The 21,442-nt window shown below is 40.5% G+C and overlaps 1 protein-coding gene across 2 annotated transcripts in view; it reads right to left on the bottom strand.

Annotated features, from left to right (window-relative positions):
- Positions 1 to 14,228: 14,228 nt before the first annotated feature.
- LOC126272459 (la protein homolog) overlaps positions 14,229 to 21,442 on the bottom strand; it is a 38,697-nt gene continuing 31,483 nt past the window's right edge. For both annotated transcript variants that reach the window (XM_049975338.1, XM_049975337.1), the window contains exons 8-9: positions 14,592 to 14,751; positions 14,229 to 14,515 (exon numbers count right to left, since the gene is read on the bottom strand). In XM_049975338.1, coding sequence (XP_049831295.1) covers positions 14,415 to 14,515; positions 14,592 to 14,751 — 261 coding nt within the window. In that variant the 3' untranslated portion in view covers positions 14,229 to 14,414. The remainder of the gene's footprint in view (positions 14,516 to 14,591; positions 14,752 to 21,442) is intronic.

The raw sequence follows: 21,442 nt of genomic DNA, 5'->3' as shown, positions 1-21,442 counted from the left end.
AGAGGTGAGGGTTTTCTCAGAAAGACTGATTATCTCCAGAGGGTTATTTATCAACCCTCAGGGGATCCTAAATCATTTAGCATAGCAATCGGTTTGCCCCTGAATGTATGGTTGTCCCTGAATGTATGCAACCCACACCGACACTTTGTCCCAGTAGCACCCTCGGCCTCTCTAATGGTTTTGTGACTAAGGAGCACTTAACAATTAAACTGTGCATTTAGGTAAGCCAAGTTTTCATGCCCTTTATTGTTTCTGCATTTGCCTTTATGTAGAAGCGAATTAAAGCTTGGTTGATGGGAACTGAAATATTGTGTTTTTACAATGTTACACTGTTTTTGAGGATGAGTGGGGGATTCTTCTTTCCGTGTTCCGTTTCTTGGTTTGCTATAGCCAATATATCAGTGGAAGAAATTCTTCAGTCTCTTGTTCAACAACAGCAGGCTTCTCCATGGCACTAAACAATTTGGCAACTTCATAGATGCAGTAGGGTTCTTCACTGTTGATGCAACTCTCACCGTTTCCTTCATATGCTGATACTGAGGAGGATTACGGCACGTAGAAAGGCTACATTTTCCAACATTTCCAAGCTCTTGGTGTCACCGACCTCGCCGTGCATAAGGCTTTCTTTCTGTCATGTTATTGCTACTCACATTGAGTTCTACTGTTTTCAAAATTGGCTGCAACAGTCGTCAGAGCTTGAGCAGTGGAGCTTTATGGTTCAAATGGCTCTGAGCACTATGGGACTCAGCTGCTGTGGTCATTAGTCCCCTAGAACTTAGAACTACTTAAACCTAACTAACCTAAGGACATCACACACATCCATGCCTGAGGCAGGAGCTTTATGGGCTTAGCCGTCATTACCAGTTTGTTACTGATGTTTACTGGGATTCTTATGCTGATTCGATAGTTCCTGATGCTATAAAACACTTGGTCCCTAATAGAGATGTTCGTGAATGTGCTTTACAATGTGAAAATATCTCTTAGACAGAGGTTTTGAACATTGCCCAGTCTTTCGAACTATCTAGGGAAACAGGAACTCAGACAGAAGCTTGGTGTGAAGTGGTCACGATTGCATCTCCTCCTTAGCTGCCTTCAATTAGCTCATGGCGGAGATTGATGTTGCGGCTGTGCAATCACAGTGATCACGACGCATAAAGCACTGCCATTCTAAGCCGCAGCAGTCAGCATCACAACAGCACTCATGTGCCCCTCTTCCATCGTGCCCTTATTGCTTTGTTCTATGTGAGGACGCCCCATGACCAAAGCAATGAGTGACTTGTAACCATTGCAGTAACAACAAAAAAGGGGGAGGGAGACGTATTGCATCTGTGTACAAATCTCGTCTCATGCATCAGATGCTATCATAGATGTTTCTCAAGTGATGGTAGCCCCAAACAAACTTTATATTGACGTACGTTTTATGAAGAAAATGTTACAAATGTAAGTAGACATGGCTGCAGCAGTGCCTTCAGAAAATTCTCAAACTTATGTGGATCTTAGATCACCAGCTTTGACCCCTGTCTCTCGTTGATTGGTGAGTTACAACAAACAATAAGTACCTATACTAGGACAGTTTTCTACTCCCATAGTGTATAAAACACCTGTTCGGCCCTTGACCTTTCTAATGACAGAAGATTGCAACTTATTTGGGTTAGACACCTCCAAAATTTTTGGATTCTCTATTTCTGACAAAGCACATTTGGTATCGGATCATGATCAATACCAAAAACTGCATGCAATATGCTCACAATGTTTTACCCTATTGTCGAACAGTTTAGGGAGTACTACCAATTGTGAGACTTACATCTCAATGAAACTGACAGCACGTCCCCATTTTTTTTTTTCGTGCCTGCCCCACCTCCACTGCTTTATGGGAGCAATTCAAAGTGGAGCTCAATCGATTTACATCCTTGGGTGTTTCACACCAGTCTCCTCTAGTGGATAGTCTACTGTGTTGATAACTGTCACAAATCCTAATGGCAACTTTTGGTTCTGGAGTGATCCCTTAACTCATCAGGTTGAGCACTTAGGATGGCTTTCCAATGATCAATATCTTTCCAAAATAGACTTGTCTGAAACCTACTTGCAACTGATTCTGGATGATGATTCCAAACGTATTCTCACAGTGAAAACCCCCTCTTCAGGCTAAACCAGTGCCACTGCCTGCCATTTGGCATAGCTAGCACCCCTGCTATTTTCCAGCAATTTCTGGAGCAACTCGCAGCCTCCATGCCAGGGTGCGTTAATACTTGGATGATATTGTGGTCTCTGGTTCCTCCACAGATGAGCACTTGCAGAATCTTCATGCCTTGTTCAATGTGCTGCAGGTCGCTGGGTTGAAATGTACCCTGGACAAAGCACAATTTTTCCAGCCATCTATCTCGGTTTTGAAGTCTTGTGTGCTAGCATCAAGTCTTTACACCACTATATTGATGCCATTGTAATTTTGCCACATCCTACCAATGTCAAAGAGTTGTAGTGCTTTCTCGGAAAGCATGCATATTACTACACATTCCTCCATAATGCAGCCACATTGGCTCAGCTCCTGCATGCTCTCTTACATAAACATGTTCCTTTTCACTGGACACCCATCTGCGAAAATATTTTTACCCTGTTGAAGTCAAAATCACTCTTATTTTCCAATCAGGCCAACATCTTATTTTGGCCATGGATGCCTACCAGTATGGCCTTACAGCTGTTCTTGTGCATAAATGTGCGGATAGCTCTGAATGCCCTGTCGCATACACCTCCAAAACCGCGAATGGGGTGCAGCAATGCTATTCCCAGATAGAAAAAACAAGCGCTTGCTATTGTCTATGCACTCAGAAAATTTTATGTTTTCCTCTGTAGAGGAATGTTGGACGAGGATGGGCTGTCAGGATGCGCCGTATTAAAACTCGTCCGAATTTCCCAAGTGATTTATTATTTCCAGCTACAGTGGCCCCGTTCCTCTCGGTCTGCATCACCAGGTCCCGTTATGCTAAGGACACCACTTTGCTGTTTGTGAAACAGCTTGGTGCAGAGTGGCTGCCTCAGCGACCCGTGCAGTTCGCTGCTGTGTGACGTCAGGATGCACCAGCAGTCAATTCAGCAGTCTCTGTCCCTACCACCTGAGCACTGCCTGCTAGGAACTGCAAGACGGCTCACGGCGTGCTTCCTCGCCAGTGTGGCTAAGACGAACTGACAGGTGCCCGCACTCCAGTGTCCGCATCTGCGGCCCTCGTCTTGGGATGCCTTTGGCATGTGTTGTGAGCCAACAAGACTGTCCACAGTAGCAAGTCATTGCGTGATCCACCGCTGGCTGGCTGCAACCCCCGCATTGGCCTCAGAGGGTCGAACCAGCGAGCTGCCATGGACTGAAACGCTGGTGCACCATCTGCTGCTGCGTGTAGCCGGTGGTGTGACAACCCGCCATCCAGGTGAACTTTCACACTTGAATGCCTTGTTATTGAACCAGCGCCTATTTATATGCGGCTGTGCACCTCTGTTTTGCTAACGTTCCACTCCAAGTCACGTACTCATAACACCTGAGTTGTGCCTGTGGGCCCCTTCTGCCTGTAATCTGCACCAAGTAAACCACTGCATTTACTCTTTTCAGCAGTTCAACGGCCCTGTGTCCTCCATTCTACTTCACAACCGCTGGTAAGCATAACATACTGTCAACAGGTCCATGTCTGGTTGTAACTTCTGTCCTAAGAAATATTGCACCTGTAACACCATAACTCTAATACTCCAATGATTTATTTTGGCTTTTGTTTCATTTAATATTGCATCGTTAAGCTTCTGTAAATGTGTTTGATTGAATAGATAACAGAACTGTATACTCCTTTCTTTGTACAAACTTTGATGTCATGGTTTGGTTCTATGCAAAGTAGTGTACCTGTCATTTAAATTCTTTGTCCCATTTGGAGGGAACAAAACTTACTGCATATAATTGTGATTTTGTGTGAATAATTTTTGGTAGAAATGTCAATATGTGCAAATGTTCTGTTTTATTTATTGTATTTGTTTGCTGTTATGTAAACTGCTGATCCTCACTTAGGGTTCTTAGTTTGTATGTAAAAGGTGATGTGGTTCCCCTCGGGAACGGAACTGTGTAGCGCGCGCAAATTGTGGTTGGCCTAGGTAGGAAAGGTGGAAACAAGAACCAGTCGGGGACGAGCTACGAGACTGTGCATTGCCATGTAAAAGATGCATATTGTGCTGGTTCCGAGAGAGGTTTTTCCTGCTGCTTTCCAATGCCTCTGATGGATGGATGGATAAATAGCTGGAACTATTCTGGAATTTGTATCTATCATCGCCACCAAGAAATGACAGAGTCCAGCAATTCTACCTGCAAATCCACCTACCAACATGCAGTTGCCACCACATTGCGCAATCACTGTATCGGAATGCTATAGTAATGTACAGTGAAGGATCAGCTCACCAGATGTTTTAGTGTGCACAAATGTAAGGTAACTTATAACTTAATTTATGTAGCGAGATTCATTTCCGTCTCACAGCACAACATGCTAATGTGGATGCTCTTTCTCGGTTGCCAATTGGCCTTCATCCTGCATTTGATCAGGATGAACTTTTGTATCTCCATTTAGATATTGAAACCCAAATTGCTATTATCTTTTTCTCATTACTACTTCTTGGATTTCAGTGGTTATCATGGCTGATCCTGTCTTACACCAGGTTGTTCAATTTGTCCACCAAGGCTGGCAGACCCCTTGCATGATTATTATGCTCTCTCCCACCACCTCTCCATTCATGATTGTGTGTTACTGTTGCCTTCTTAAGAGTCAGTTCCCAGGGTTGTGATCCTGTCCACATTGTGATAGGACATGAAGCACCTTATCAACCTGGACCATTGGGGTGTTTCTCATACAAAATTGCAAGCACACCAACATGTGTTTTAGCCTAATATTGACTATGAAATCACACGTGTTGTGTCAGTCTGCCCACAGTGCGACACCCATCAGGAGTCACCAAGGGTCTCTCCCCCTGGCCTGCCCCCAGTGCCTCAGGGAGCATATTCATGTTTTTATGTTTCCCTTCTTTAACATCCATCATGCTTTTTCAAAATTCTCTTATGTGGTTCATTGCTCATCCACATCGGGTACAGTCATGGCTCTCACAAAATTTTGCCTTGGAATAGTTACCACACATGCGTGTGATGGACAGTGACCTGCAATTTGTTTCCCAGGATTTTGAAGAGTTAGTTCAAAGAGTGGCATTCAGCATGTTACGGCCTCTCCATTTTACCCTCAGTGAAATGCTGAGGCAGAGTGGTCTTTAAGAACTCAGAAGAAAAAATATATCACACAGTCTTCTCTTGAGGAAGCAATCAATAGGTTCTTGAGCTTCTATAGGTTCATTCCCAACATTGTGTGCTGCTTCATTGGCTGCAACCCAGCCACCTGCAAACACCTACCTCGCAGCAGTTCTGTCCAGGCTCTGCTGTGCCCTAAGAGGATACCAGCAATCATCCACCACTGCAGAGGCCGCTGCTTCTGCCTCATGCACACTCCAATGGCTTACTATCTTGACTATGACCAGCTCTGCCCATGCACAACTTATCACACTCGGGAGACCTGCCGCCCCCACAGTCACCTCTGCCGTGTATGCTGACTTGCTCCATTCAGCTCCCTTGCTGTCTTCTCTCTGGCTGCCGAGCAGAGTAGTTAGCACTGAGCCATCTCCATCTCTGCAGGCTGCAGAGACACAGAGGTCAGTCTCATATGTAGGAGATTCACTGTCAAGGATATCTACCCCAGGATCTAGTTCATTTTGGTTTATTTCCACCAAATATTCCACTGCTTTCTTCATAGAAACTGTGGCAGTATCGCATATAGCATCAGACATTTCTTTATTTTTTCAAACCATGCACAAGGTGGAGGCATATTTAGAAAACCACACAATAAATTACCTCCTTCCCTGCCCTGTCCAAGGCATCTCAGAACAAATGCTAACCTAAAATTGTTTTCATAGGTACCAGTGGCAGTTTTTTTTGGAGGAGGAATATGAAAATTTACAGCCACACGAATTACAAATTAATTTAAAATCACAAGTTATTCTCACTCTTCTTTCTTCAACAATAGTCAAGCATTCCGTATTTTTACAGCTAACACATGAACATGAAAACTCTAGCCTGGCAAGGAAGCTCTAAATCAGTAAGTCTAAATCCAGTGGAATCCATATCAACATCATTCACGCGCCTGTACAATTCTCCTGTCCAAGTTCTGATGCTGAAGCTGAGAGATTATGTTCTTCATTTCGAGCTGCTTCTGCTTTTTTGTTGGTAAACCTATTTCCATGAAACCTCCATTTCCTAAACACAGTTTTTCCACCACCCATTCAGCCTGAGATGTCTTAAGAGAATAGCCTTCACACTGACAACTTCTGCTGAAGCAAGCAGTTTCCCAAATGTTGGAAAAGGTGGGAGTGGTCACCAGTGCAGAGTTAATCAGTTTAACAATTTAAACGATAAAATTTACACACAAATTGGATTAAACTGTGTAGATCAAGAAAATATTTTTGAAAAATCCATTTTTGGACCAAGATTGATTACATCCCCCTTAACAGACGACGATACCATCAAAACATTCTTCCTGAGAATCCTTGACTTGACATGAGGTGACAGTCCATTGACGACGTGCGTGAATGCTGTCATTTTAAATGCTCTGTGGAATGTTTTGACGTGATATGACCTGACGGCCAATGTAAATTGGCCTTAAACAAATAGCATCATCCTTGGATCAGATAATAATTCCAGCTTAATGTTGACCATATGCACAGAATGCAGTGCTCACTCCACAATATTTTCTACTCTATGGCTCACTCCAAAGATACGCAGATGAGCTAAAACATTATGACCACCTACTTAATAATAGCTTGTTTGCCCATCTTTTAAATGAAATATATCACTGATTCTGCATATCAGGGATCCAACACTTCTTTGGTAGGTTTGTGGATGTATGTGACATATCTATGCAGAGGACAGGTAGTTTTTGTAAACGATGGGATGCTGATTTGCATACAGTGATGGTGCCTGAAAGCGACCCAGATGAGGATCATAGGATTTACATCAAGCGAATTTGGTTGCCAAGACATCGATTTGAGTTCACTTTAATTTTCCTCAAACCACTGCAGCACTGTTCTGGCTCCAAGACAGTCATACTGCTGAAAGGTGACAGTGCCGTCAGGGAAGACATCAAGCGTGAAGGGATGCTGTGGTTCACAGATGTCAGCGTGTCTTATAACACAGGTCCCATACAAGTCTGGGAGTATGTCTCTCGTAGCATAATACTGCTCCCACCATCCTGCATCTATTGTACGCTGAATGTTTAGAGCCACTGTCACTCCACCAATGGCGTATGCAGATACGACCAATGACCTGAAGTAGAAAAAATGTGATTCACCCAAAGAACCAACAAATTGGTCCCGATAGCCCCATAATCACTGCAATCATAATTAACAGTATCGATGTGAACATGTAGGGGCGATCTGTTGGGGAGCTCCATGTCCAACAATGTATGACTAATGGTGTGCTCCAAAACACTTGTATGTGCACCAGCAGTGAGCTCTTTTGGCAGAGATGCCATAGACCACAATCTGTCCTACTTTACAAAGAAGAGAACCCTCCAAAACCCATGTTCTGTGGAGAGTCGTGGAGGTCAACAATTTAGCGACTACGGGTAGTTTTCACTGTCCTACCTCTTTCCATAGATGCTCATGACAGTGGTACGTGAACTCTACCAGCTTCGCCATTTTTGCAGTACTCGCTCACAGTTCTGCGTAATAATAACCTACCATTTGTCAAAGTCGTTTATCTCAGTAAATTTCTCCATTCATCTTCCCTAGTGTGATCTGCTCTCCGTTTACATACTTTTGTTTCCGCGTTACATGCCTGCAATGCCACCAGGTGGCATCCAACGTTGCGCTGGGCAGTGGTTATAATATTTTGGCTGTTCAGCGTATTTCTACTCTATGAGCTACAGTGTGTTAACTGTAAGACGGCAGAGTTGTGAGGGGAGTGCGGGGAGAGGAGGAAGCAAACATTGGCTGGCGAGGGGAGAGGAGCCGTTGGCGGGGGTCAGGCACGTCTGCCAGTTGCAGTGCTGGCACTATAAATTGCGCGTCATGCTTACACGAAAGGCTTGGAAGTCAAACTCGCTTTAAATGTTGTTCGTAAACGAAACTGAAATCGTCATGTACATTAAAATCACTCTCTCTCTACGGCCAAACTTTCAGGAAACATTCCTCACACAAAGAAAATGTTACGTGGACATGTGTCCGGAAATGCTTACTTTCCATGTTAGAGCTCATTTTATTACTTCTCTTCAAATCACATTAATCATGAAATGGAAACACACAGTAACAGGACATACCAAGCGTGACATCAAACACTGTTACAGGAAATGTTCAAAATGTCCTCCGTTAGCGAAGATACATGCATCTATCCTTCGTCGCATGAAATCCCTGATGTGCTGATGCAGCCCTGGAGAATGGCTTATTTTATCACAGCCGTCCACAATACGAGCACGAAGAGTCTCTACATTTGGTACCGGGGTTGCGTAGACAAGAGCTTTCAAATACCCCCATAAATGAAAGTCAAGAGAGTTGAGGTCAAGAGTGTGGAGGCCATGTAATTGGTCCGCCTCTACCAATCAGTCAGTCACTGAATCTGGTGTTGAGAAGCGTACAAACACTTCGACTGAAATGTGCAGGAGCTCCATCGTGCATGAACCACATGTGTCGTACTTGTAAAGGCACATGTTCTAGCAGCACAGGTAGAGTATCCCGTATGAAATCATGATAACATGCTCCATTGAGCATAGGTGGAAGAACATGGGGCCCAATCAAGACATCACCAACAATGCCTGCCCAAACGTTCACAGAAAATCTGTGTTGATGTGATTGCACAATTGTGTGCGGATTCTCGTCAGCCCACACATGTTGATTGTGAAAATTTACAATTTGATCACGGTAGTTGTACCAGGTGACTGACCAGTGCATTAAATCCAATGGTATAACTGTTATCCTGTATTATCGCTTAGTCGATGTGTGCATTACACACGGCATAAAACGGATCCTAATTATCATATTTGACTGTACTCTAGACAGATTTGCTTCCACTCCACGTGAAACGAAATCCAATCAGATTCCAGCAAACGTGGAAGAATACGTAGTGTAATGTCTATATCGGGTTTATTTTTATGATGAACACAGCACAGTATGCTTTCACATTGGAAAATATGTGACTACAGACAGTCTTGTAATTTCCTGTGAGCAGGTAGTTATGTTTTAAATAGTAACTTCAAATTATAAAGAGAGCTCTTAGCACGTAAAATACTGGAAATTATTCTATGAACAATTGTGGTATCCTTTTGTATGGACAGCCATTTTGCGAAGTTTTGTCCTATATAATGTACAGATAAACTAATTCATTATATAGGTCAAAACTTCGCAATATGACCACCCACGTGCAAAAGGATATCAACTGTTTCATTTACATTTTTCATCAGGCTGAAGTCACAAAAATTATAATTATTAATTAATGACAACAGGCATAAGGTATGGACGAAATATGTACATGTTAAAGGGAGCAGAGTGGTTGGGAAACAGTGGCCGTATCATGTGATGAGTATGGAGTGAAATGAGAAGACTCCAGAAAATTTGAAGAGGGCACTACTTCTCCCTATTTTCAAGAAAGGGAGCAGAAAAGATAGAACCTACACAGACTTCTCACTAATACCACACTGCGCCAAGGTATATGAAAATATCCTGGAGAGCAGAATCCAAACAACGGTCGAGAATAAATTAAGAGAGGAACACAATGGCTTCAGACCTGTGAAATCAACTTTTGACCTTATTTGCAGCACGGCAGCTCCAGTAGCACAACTTTATTTAGGAAGAGCTTATGATGGCTTTTCTCAAAACATAAAGGTTGCTGATAGTGTCTGTAGAAAAAGTAGGTCTGGGACGCACTAGAAGAGGAGGGGGTGGAGAAACAACACAGAGTGGAGATGTACTGTGGAAGTCTTAGTTGTGTGAAAGGACAGGTTGGTTGCAGCAAAAAAGTGGTGGGGGATAAGGCAATGCATTGTCACCTCTCCTCGTAAGTGTTGTCTTGGATGACAGACTAAATTGGCACAAAAAACTAGAGATGAAAGCAATAAAGTTCGCAGATAACTTTATCTGGGGAAAAAAGGAGGAGGAGATTCATGAACAGCTGGATGCTTGGGGACAAACTGTGAGGCAATATGGGATGAAATTTAATGGTAACAACTGTGGGAGCTTGCTTACAACTAGAAAGAAATATGGACCAACTAGCAAAATAAGGACTGGAGGTGAACAGTTGAAGGTGGCAAGTGTCAAGTACTTTGGAAGTGTGATAGAGGAAAATGGAAATGAGAAAGATGAGACTGTGGCAGACGGAAAATCATTACTGCGAAGTGTTAGGAGACTTGTTTGGAAGAAAGATGTCTCACAAAAAAGCAAGTAGTGTATAGAAGTTACTGCATGCCAGTACTGAGCTGTGCATCTGAAACATGGGTATGGGCAATTAAAGAGATGTAAGATTACAGGAATGTAAAATGAAGTTCCTCAGAAGTAGGATATGAATAACTAGGAGAGAATGAGGAATGAAAAAGTAATGGATATAGTGAAAGAGGGACACTTGCAAAGCAGAATATAAACATCAAGGCTAAGATGGTATGGATACTTAAAGAGAATGGTAAACAATTGGATTCCCAAGAAGATCCATGAAATGGAGATGTGTAGGAAATGACCATGAGTAAGACCACAGGATAGATGGCTGAAAGTTGTGGAGGAGAGTGTTAAAAATAGAGGTGAGGACTGGACTAGAGTGGAGTGGAGTGGAAATGCAATCAAAAGCTCTAACTGCCACACCTCAATACTCAGCATTACAGTGGAAGTTCATTCTGCTTTGTAAAATTTTACATGGTCATTTGGCAGGTACTGCACCATTTCAATCAAATCTATCTATCCTTCCTTCACAGATGTGGCTTATAGCATCCAGGGCAGGTAGAAGCACTTCATTACTGATCTGTACTCGCACCTTTGCTCAAAATACGGATACCTTCCCAGGGCTCACTTTAATTTAAGGCTCTCCTGGTCTTAACTACATTGGACTTTAGTGTGTCCAACAATAGCCACCGTACTTTGGATATCTTCAGCCCTGTTATGTCTGGGTTGCAATCTGCCACTCTTTAAATCTAAGAAGTCAGATGCATTCATGTTACTGACGATAAATAGTTTTATTGGTCTTAATTTCCATATCATGTCCTTTACACCTTCTGGAACAATACATTTAGTAACTCAAGAATAAACATTTTGTCCTGTTATGGTGTAGGGTAGTGAATAGTAAGCAATGATACTTACCTTTTGTGCTTGACAAGCTTTTGCAGGAACACATTCACTACTTCAACTTATGAATTTAGTAGTATTTATTACCTCCATTTTTCAACTTTCCCCTCATTGCCGAGACAGTACTACTTCCTTTGTCATCTTTCCACTCAAACTATTACAAGCATCTGCTGTGTCTGCCATTTCATCTAACACTAAGTAGTAAGCAAACTGAACCTAGAGCCTCTCATACATTAACAGCGATAGCTGTTAAACTGCGTACCATCTGTTGTCTGCATTTGATGATAAATTCTCATTTGTGGCAGTTTCAAGCCTTTTTATATGGTGTTAGGCTTGACATCTAGATCTCATTTGACACAATACAAAGTTCCTTTTTATGGCACTTTGAGCCTTCTCTATTTCAAATTTTGCATTTATTTACATGTACATATACACTGTGCAAGCCACCTTACAGTGCATGGTGTAAGTTACCTTGTACGATTACTAGTTATTCTTTTTCTTGTCCCACTTGCAAGTGGAGTGAGGAAAATTACTGTATATATGCCTCCATATCAATCCTAATTTCTCGTATCTTATCTTTGAGGTCCTTGTGTGCAACATATGATAGTGGCAGTACAATCATTTAGCAGTCTGCCACAAACTAGTTGTCAATTTTCTGAACAGTATTTCGCAAAACGAACATCTTCCCTCCAGGAATTCCCATTCAAGTTAACGATCTCTGCAACAATTGTCTTGACTGAACCTACCAGTAAAAATATAGCAGCATATCAGTCATGTTGTATAAATGGAGAAGATGTCTTAATTATTGACGACACCTTTGGCACAATTGATTTATTAATCTCCATTGCATGATGTAATTTTAGATTTTTTACTTCTGATGAAGATATATTTATATGTACCGAAATCTTGGTCAAGAATTTTAATAAATTTTTATCCTGCAACTGTTTTGGCTGTCATCCTTGATCGTGAAGAATTTCAGCAGTTGCTGTTGCAGCCATGTTTAAAATCTTGGGATATCTTTTAATTACTTCAATGTCTTCCTTTAATCCATCCTAGAGGGGGACACCACACACTGATTGTACTCAAAAGTTGGCAGTATAAGTGGTCTATTATCTGCCTCCTTTATTGATGAGCTACACTTTCCTACAGTTCTCCCACTAAACCTTAGTCAACCATTCACCTACCCTGCAACCAATTTCATGTGCTTTCATATCATATTGTTTTGCAACATTATTTTCCAACATTTAATTGGTGTGAATGTCAAGCACCACACCACTAATACTGTATCCCAGCATTAGACGATTGTTTTTCTTACTCATCTGCATTAACTTACATTTTTTCTCATTTAAGGCAAGCTGTCATGAATGACAGCAAATAGAAATTTTGTCATCCTGAATCCACCTGCAGTCAATCAGCAAAGACCCTTCCCATACACTGCAGTGTCATCAGTGAACAGACTCAAATTAGTGAAGTGTCTCAGATTGCTGCTCACTCTTCGTGCTGGAACCACTCTTTCTCTGTACACATAAATATCTATCTCACTTCCCTGTGGCACATCTGATTATACCCTTGTCTCCAATGAATAACCCTAGTCCATGACAACATACGGGGTTCTATTATTTAAGCAGGCTGAGCCACTGTCATTTTAGAGAACCTATTGTGTGCTTTGACTTTCACTGAACAGTCTGCACTAAGGCACAGTCAAATGTTTTCTGGATAACTAGGAATGTAGAATCTCCCTGGCACCCTTTGTCAACTGTTCACAGGATGTAATGCTTTTTGGGTGAAATATGCTGTCTAAATCTTTGCTGAGTTATGGGTAGCTTTTCAGTCTCTGGCAAATGTATTATATTTGACTATGCGCAAGAATTCTGCAGAAAACCAATGTTATTGATATTGTTCTGACTGCCTGCTCATTTTCTTTACCATTTCATGTATAGGGGCCACCTGCATTTTTTTCCTGTCACTTGGGATATTTGACTCAGTAGGAGATACGTGACAAATGTAATACCAAAGATTACTTTCCATAAAACCAAACTGGGATCTTACCAGGAACTGACAATCATCTTTTTTTCAGTTCTTTCAGCTGCTTCTCAACACCAGGGATGCCTATTACTGTATCACCCACACAGAGTCCCACAATAGTACATTTGTACTATCTGTCTGTGTGAATGACTTTACAAGCAAAATATAAGATTCCAGCTTTCCAGTTATCTTCTATTGCCACAGCAGACCTGACAAGTGACTGAATAAAAACCTGACCTGCTTAGCAATTTTACACAGAACCAGAGTTTTCTCAGTTTCTTGGCAAAGTATTTCACTATCATATGATGGTGGGAGTGGTCTACAACAATAATTATTTCTAGTACTGGAAGATCATATTACTGGATGAGATCTATGTACTAATGAAACCACAATACAATGTAATTTAATGAGTAAGTTGTCTTCATTCATGTTAACAAAACTTGACAATAAGAATAATCCTTATACTCTAACAAGGCCACAATAGGTGTCACTCCTTATATTTGTATCATTGAAATGAGCTATGTAATAAGTCCCCTCTGTCATGCAGCTATTTGTTAAAAGTTTCATAAGCAGTGCATTTTTTAAATTAAATGAGTGCTGACTCTTGTTTCAATCTTGGTCATTCAGCTTTGGATTTGAAAGTGAGAGTAGGAGTGGAAATTTATACCCATCATGGAACACTTAATTATCCTGTCTGCTCCACACTGCCATGTGTGGATTGTTATCTACAGAATAATACATGGACTCTTACCTTTCTGTTTTGTAATATCAAGCAGTAACTTCATAACATAGTGAAGGGGAAACTCCACATTGTTTTCACACCTTAATTTCAATAACAGATATAAATTTTAATTTTTTTAGTATTACAATAAAACACTGATTTTTAAAGTGTTTCATATATTATACAAAAGCACTAAAATAAACAGCTCACATACACTGGCAAAAAGTCTTGCGCGTTTGTTACTTTAAATATGATCAACCTATTTAGTTGTCTTATGTCCATTCCACTTCCATCATTCACTTTTTGCTGCTACTTTCGATGGAGGTTCACCAGTAGACTCTGCTGAGGTTTGTTTCCTTTTCCTGTCACCTCTGAATCCACCTCTGCCACCACCTACCAACAAATCACAAATTGTAATTTCATGATAGCTACAGCACAAATTATTATAAGTAATTGGAGCACACCATACCTCTGCGGCCACGTTTATTTTGGTTGTAATGGAATCTCCTCTTTTGTATATCTTCCATAGTCTTCTTGAGGAACTCTTCCTCCTCTTCACCTTCCAGTGCTCTCACTTCAATTTTTACATTCCCGATTTCTATAGTTGACTCCCCAATTTTTTCAAGGACCTGAAACAAATTGTATTAATGATGTTCAGGTGTTATCAGAGAATCTGATCTTGAAATCTTACATAGTACTTCAACTGAAACAATATTTTCTAAACTATCATTAACTTAAAACTCCTTTTGACTTATTTTTCGCGAAGTTCTTCCCTACACACTATCTCCTTTCACAAAGAAAGACAAAATAGCTTAGAAATTATTTTAGGTAACTTAATGCTTTTATTCCATCATCAATATTTACAGCCATTCTAATTCAGTTGCTACTTTAATTGTGTATCACGTGGGTCATAGTCTTTAGCAACTTATTGTTTGTACTGGGTATGTTTCACCTAATCATATTAGCTATGTTCTGAGAGTGTCTTTTTGTGGTCTATTAGTACATACTCAAGAGCCAAGTTGCATACAAAGCACAGGTGACATAAGAACCTTTGAAGATGCCTAATACAATTAGTGATAAATGCGACAACAACAATAAAAATACAGCTGAAAAAGCCTGATATTCTTCACCACCACCACAATCTACTCAAATTCCAATGTAGATATCCTTTTACAAATTACTAACAAAGATAACAAATGAATTTAGGCACTGAGCCCAAAGTACATCATCGAATTTGAAGGTTTTAGCATACTCCTGACACCTGTTGATCTTGTATTGAACCACCTGTGTCTGCATGCCTACACTGTGTATAAAACATTCAAGAAAAGCTGTCTTCCCAATTTATTTGATATTCATTTTCATATGACCCGAAACACAGAGCGTAATTTATGTTGCTTTATGCTAATTGCTACAAAGGGTTGACAAAATAATTTGGACTCTACATCATGTACACTATGTGATCAAAAGTATCGAGTCACCTGGCTGAAAATGACTTAAAAGCTCATGGTGCCCTCCATCGGTAATTCTGGAATTCCATATGGTGTAGGCCTGACCTTAGCCTTGATGACAGCTTCCACTCTCATAGGCGTGTGTGTTCAATCAGGTCCTGGAAGGTTTCTTTGGGAATGGCAGCCCATTCTTCACGGAGTGCTGCACTGAGGAGAGGTATCAATGTCAGTCAAAGAGGCCTTGCACGAAGTCTGCGTTCTAGAGCATCCCAAAGGTGTTCTATAGGATTCAGGTCAGGACACTGCAGGCCAGTCCATTACAGAGATGTTATGGTATAACCACCCCACCACAGTTCCTCAATCGTGTTGAAAGATTGAATCACCATCCCTGAACTGTTCAATGGTGGGAGGCAAGAAGGTGCTTAAAACATGACCACAACATAACACCAATGCCTCCGAATTTTACTGTTGGCACTACACACACTGGCAGATGACGTTCATGAGCATTCGCCATACCCACACCCTGCCGTCGGTCTGTCAGTCAACAGACATGGTTGGCCTGTACGCATTTGTGCTCTAAGTGTCCCTTCACATTTCCATTTCACCATCACATTGGGAACAGTGGACCTAGGGATGCTAAGAAATGTGGAAATCTCATGTAGAGACTTACAACAAGCGTCAATTGCCTGACTATGTTTGAAGTATGGAAGTTCCATAGAGTGCCCCATTCTGCTCTCACGAGGTCTAATGACTACTGAGGTCACTGATATGGAGTACCTGGCATTAGGTGGCAGCATAATGCACCTAATATGAAAAACTTTTGTTTTTAGGGGTGTCCGGATACTTTTGATCACCTAGTGAACATAATTAGCAGTACTTCACAATCTGAGACATATCGGCAGTTTTTTCCAATTCTCAAGCCACAGAATGTGCTGAATTAAAGTAACAAGGCCCATGAAACAATGGAATAAACCATTACTGTGTGTGTGTGTGTGTGTGTGTGTGTGGGGGGGGGGGGGGGGGGGGGGGGGTAGAGCACCTGTCTTCAATTCATTATTCATAGAAGTGAACTCAACTAAGCTTCTATACGACATATGATACATTAAAAATTTGCTGAATAGTGTCAGTGTGATGCTGAAATACTGGATATGCAAAGGGCCAAAGAGAAAGTTACATTCTTAATTATTTGTGGCTGAATATGCTGTATTTGGGAAGTGGCTACCTGTTACCGACATGTTCAAATGTTAAGATAAGAATTGTTAAACACAGCTCATTGGGGAACAGCTAAGATGGTGGGTAATGAGAATTTGTCTTATAGGAAGGAATTCCAAAACAGAATTTACAACTGTAAAATGTATAATGTGTGAAAATGTATAAAGACAATATCAGTAACAGCAACTTCAAAGACTACCAGAAGATTGTTGCACTGACTGGTGCCCCACATTTAGAGCTCTGAACTAGTTAGGCAAACAAGGTTTATCCTGAAAGTTAATACTGCACAATCCATCCCTGCACGAAGTATTGCTGTACTGGGCAATGTAGTGGTGCACACATGCATGTATTGTGCTAGTTACCTCTAAAAAGACACCCAGTATCAGCACCACATATGTGATCCATCAGCAGGGATAAGACAAGTGTGTGGAATGTTCTTCATAGCAACTACCACAAACCATGGAGACCTTATCACCCATGGACTGCCCCACGGTGAGTTTCATTGCTGGTCTGTCTCGCAGGCCTCCACGACACAGCTTTCTGTCATCCAGTCCAATACACAGATAAGACCAGCTATATGGGGGAGGGGAGTATCAAATCTGGGTGTAACACTTTGTAGGGATATGAAATGGAATGACCACATAGACTCAGTTGTGGGCGAAGCAAATTGTAGACTTCAATTTATTGTCAGAATACTGGGGAATTGCAATCAGTCTACACAGGGGATTGTGTACAACTCACTCAAATGACCAGATCGTGAATACAGCTGAAGAGTGTGAACCCGTACCAAATATGAACAATAGGGGTAGAGGACATATACTCTTGTGACCCACTCTAGAATATTGCTCAAGTGTTTGGGACCCACACCAAATGCAATTAACAGGAGTACTGAACATATACAGAAAAGAGCAGCACAAATAGTCACAGGTCTGTCATCTGTAGAAGGGTGTCACAGATTACACTGAAGAAATTGACCTGGCAGACAATCTGAGGTAGACAAATTATCGCGACAAAAATCTATTAAAGTTTCAAGAACTGGCTTCAAATGATTACTCTAGGAGTATACTACAACTCCCTACATACTGCTCAGTGATCATGAGCATGACCACAGGCATTGAAACAATCATTCTTACCACACTCCATACATGAATGTTATCAACAAGGCATGGGGCCAATCACTGTAGCAGATATTAAACATCCTGAGCAACATCTGGCACTGATGCAAGTATCCAATAATTGTTTTGTGAAGCATTCAGTGGATGCATCATGTTTTAGTTGGACGCACAAACTTGTCTTCAAAGTTAGTTTCCGAATGTTTCACCATAAAACAGATGATTTGAGATATGGATTAAGTTCATCAAAGGCTGTTAAATGCTGTTTAACTGGTAGAGTTTGTTAAAAATCAGACAGTAAAATTAGCTGTTCATTTCCTTTCAAATCTGTGTGCACCTTCAATGGTTTTGTGTGTGCCACAGTACATTTATTCCATATGAGTTAAGAGTGCTCTACCCATGACAATTTTTGTTGATACTGCATGTTTGTGTCAGCTTTCTATATTCAACAACAATTTCAGTGCCGAATGTGTGGTTTAGCCACCCTCCAAAAGAGGTACCATAAAGTACAATCCATCACTTTGGCTTTTAATTGTATGCATAATTTTGTTGTACACTGTTTTTCTGGAATCAGTTTCAGATTATTCATTTCAACAAATGTATCAAATTCATGAACATCAGTGTTTGTTTCTCATGGCAAAACATGATCAAAAAGGTCATTCACACATCAAATTTGGCACAGCCTTTCCCAACTGTACTAGCACTTCGTTAGCAATTGCCAAACATATGCCCTCAATCTAAACCACTGCCTCATTAGACACGTTTGGTAGGAACTGAATTTTCAGATTTTGATCGTAGCATGCAAACTATATAGGGTGTATTCACTCATTTAGTCTGTTTTTTCCCAAAAGATCTTCCCGAATGAGTGGGAAGAACAGTTTGAATACGAATGTAAACATGCACATTTGCTGTGGTTGAATAGTATTATATGCATCAGCAAGTGGCATGTCCCAATATGGATAGTTTTAAATGAGATTTAATTATTGGCAAGCTTCACAGTAAGTGGCATGTATTTCATCAAATACTTCAAGGAAAGGGACTTTTAACCTATTTCAATTTTCTTGCAATTCCATTTAAGTCTTTTCAAATGTCAAGATATACGGACTTCCATATCTAACACTAAAAACACACACTAGATAAACTAACTACACCTATCACAATCATTTCCACAACTAAAGAGAAAACATGCTATTTTATTGGGACAGGCTAATTAGATAATTAAGTGAAGTATGAATGAAATTCACATACACCATCATGTCTGGAACACATTAACAATTCTGTGATAACTGCAAGACAGATTAAAGATGAAAAACAACTACTACAGCACAAGGTGTCAAAGAAAAGATCATTGTTCTCAACAGCCTAATAAGTTCTCGAGATGTCAAACTTGCCAGCAGCCCCAATAACAACAATCTTTGGCACAATTGGGGCCCACCTCACATTGTTAATGAGGTCACTGTTACTAATACATTTGAAGAAAACCAAATCCAAGACATTGGCTGATCATTCCATACTGCACCAGCAAATCATTTATCATTACTAACTGCATTGCCTCCAAGATCACCAGATTTGAACCCGTGTGATTTCTGGCTGTGAAGTTACCTAAACAACAGGTTTTATCAATGGTACACTAACACTTGTACGTTGAAGATGTGCATAGCGAGGGGAGTAGCCAACATTCCATATGATATATTTTGGGCAACGGAAGGAAAGTCTATAGTGAGGTTCCACAGTGTTGTGGGTGAAGACTGTCATCACACGGAGCAATGTTTGTAACCTGGAACATAACCACGGTATACCATTAACGAATGTTACCTTCCTGTGTGAAAACAAATTGATTCTCTTGCATTTCCTTACAAATATTTCCACAAAGTTTCATTTCATTCAGCAATGTTCCGAATTTGTTGACAGTGACAATTTTCAACAAATATGCTTCCACACCTTCCTCAGAAGCCAACCCTACATTCATCAATCACTGTAGCAGCCTTGTACAGCTAGATGAACTCAGGTCTTCAAATGCCAATTGTAAATTTTGCCATTTTTCTTTAGCAGTCACTGCTGCACAGAGTTTTAGATATGCAGATGATGTTGGATAATGCTTTCTGTACTTTTTTGGGTCTTCCATTAGTGCCAGTGATTACTCCCCATAATGTTCTATGTTTAAAGAAAATTTCAACTATGGATTTCCAGCTCTTGCTAGTTATAAAAGTCAACTCTTCACCATTAAACTGTTTGTCCAGCCAAAGCTACCTTAGATGTATTAAGCTTGTTCAGAAAATGACAAATTTTTCTTAACAAAAATACGATACCACCACATGGAACATGTGAAACACTATAACCCAATTAATAGAAGAGGGATACTACTGGTCATTACATTCCATTTCCAAACAGATGACACTTTATGGGTGTGAAAACTTTACTAATCTCTTCCTGGGCTCATAACCCACTGGATATTGACTTAAAACAGTTAAGAGATTACAAAGTTAACTTAGTATGAATGAAATTCACATACAACATATTGATGTCAGGCACACAGATAATCAAAACAATGTATTCTATGATTACGATGGATTTTAAGAAGACTAAACACCTATGATTATCAGTCTCTGCATACACCATCCATCTGCATCTAGAGTACACGTAAATCTCATGTGCAAGTGCAAGAATGTTTCCTAACTGTTTGTGTATCATTTATCAAAGGCAGGACATGGGAACGAGCCTGGGATTTTTTGTAGTAGTATGTGGAACTCTGCCTAAAAACCACATCCAATATGGCCATCATTGTCATCAATCTGAGGGTTACTGGATCCAGGTCAGGGTTGCCTCTTAGTGTCCTGACAACACACTTATGCACTATCTGGTGGAGGGAGTTTAGTCTGTGATAACTGCAGTATGATCAAATATGGAAAACAAATTGCTGTCGGCAGATGAAAAACAGTTGTTACAACATATTGGTACTTTTCATAAAAAGAGTTGCAATATAATATGTTAACCCAGCCACTGCAGTTCATCTTACAGATGCGACTCCCCAAATACAACAGTATGTATGAAGTGTAATATGGTGCATTCACGAAGTTGCTGTGCACTGGATTATGGCTGTAGATTACACTGAAAGTTCCAAACAAAATTGGCAGAACTGTTTTTCCTACATATTTGTATGGTTTTTAATTCATTCAACTTTTGTCTAAGATTTAACGGTTTGGTTCAGTTGCTGGTAACTAATGCAATGTGTTGCATTTTGATTTTTTTAAAAATATGTTGCTTTCAACTTAGAAATGAATTTTTTCAGATGGCACATTGGACTTTTTTTTTTTTTTTTTTTTGAAGAAACCATGAACAGTGTGTTTCAACAAGGCAATAAATACTTCTTTGTAATGCAGTTTGTCAACTAACTGCAGTTGAAGACACAGGCTGTTTCATGCCAAATGAACTGGAAGACCACCTAAACCAAACAATCAAAAATTGTTTGATATTTTGGACTATGCATGAGAGACCAGCAAAATCATTCCACAAATTGTCACAAGAAAGAGCTACTGGACTTGCAACCA

This window comes from Schistocerca gregaria, chromosome 5, assembly GCF_023897955.1.
Source record: "Schistocerca gregaria isolate iqSchGreg1 chromosome 5, iqSchGreg1.2, whole genome shotgun sequence".
Taxonomy (NCBI): domain Eukaryota; kingdom Metazoa; phylum Arthropoda; class Insecta; order Orthoptera; family Acrididae; genus Schistocerca; species Schistocerca gregaria.
Note: the sequence above shows the minus strand (reverse complement) of the source record. Positions and strands in the feature narration are given on the sequence as shown.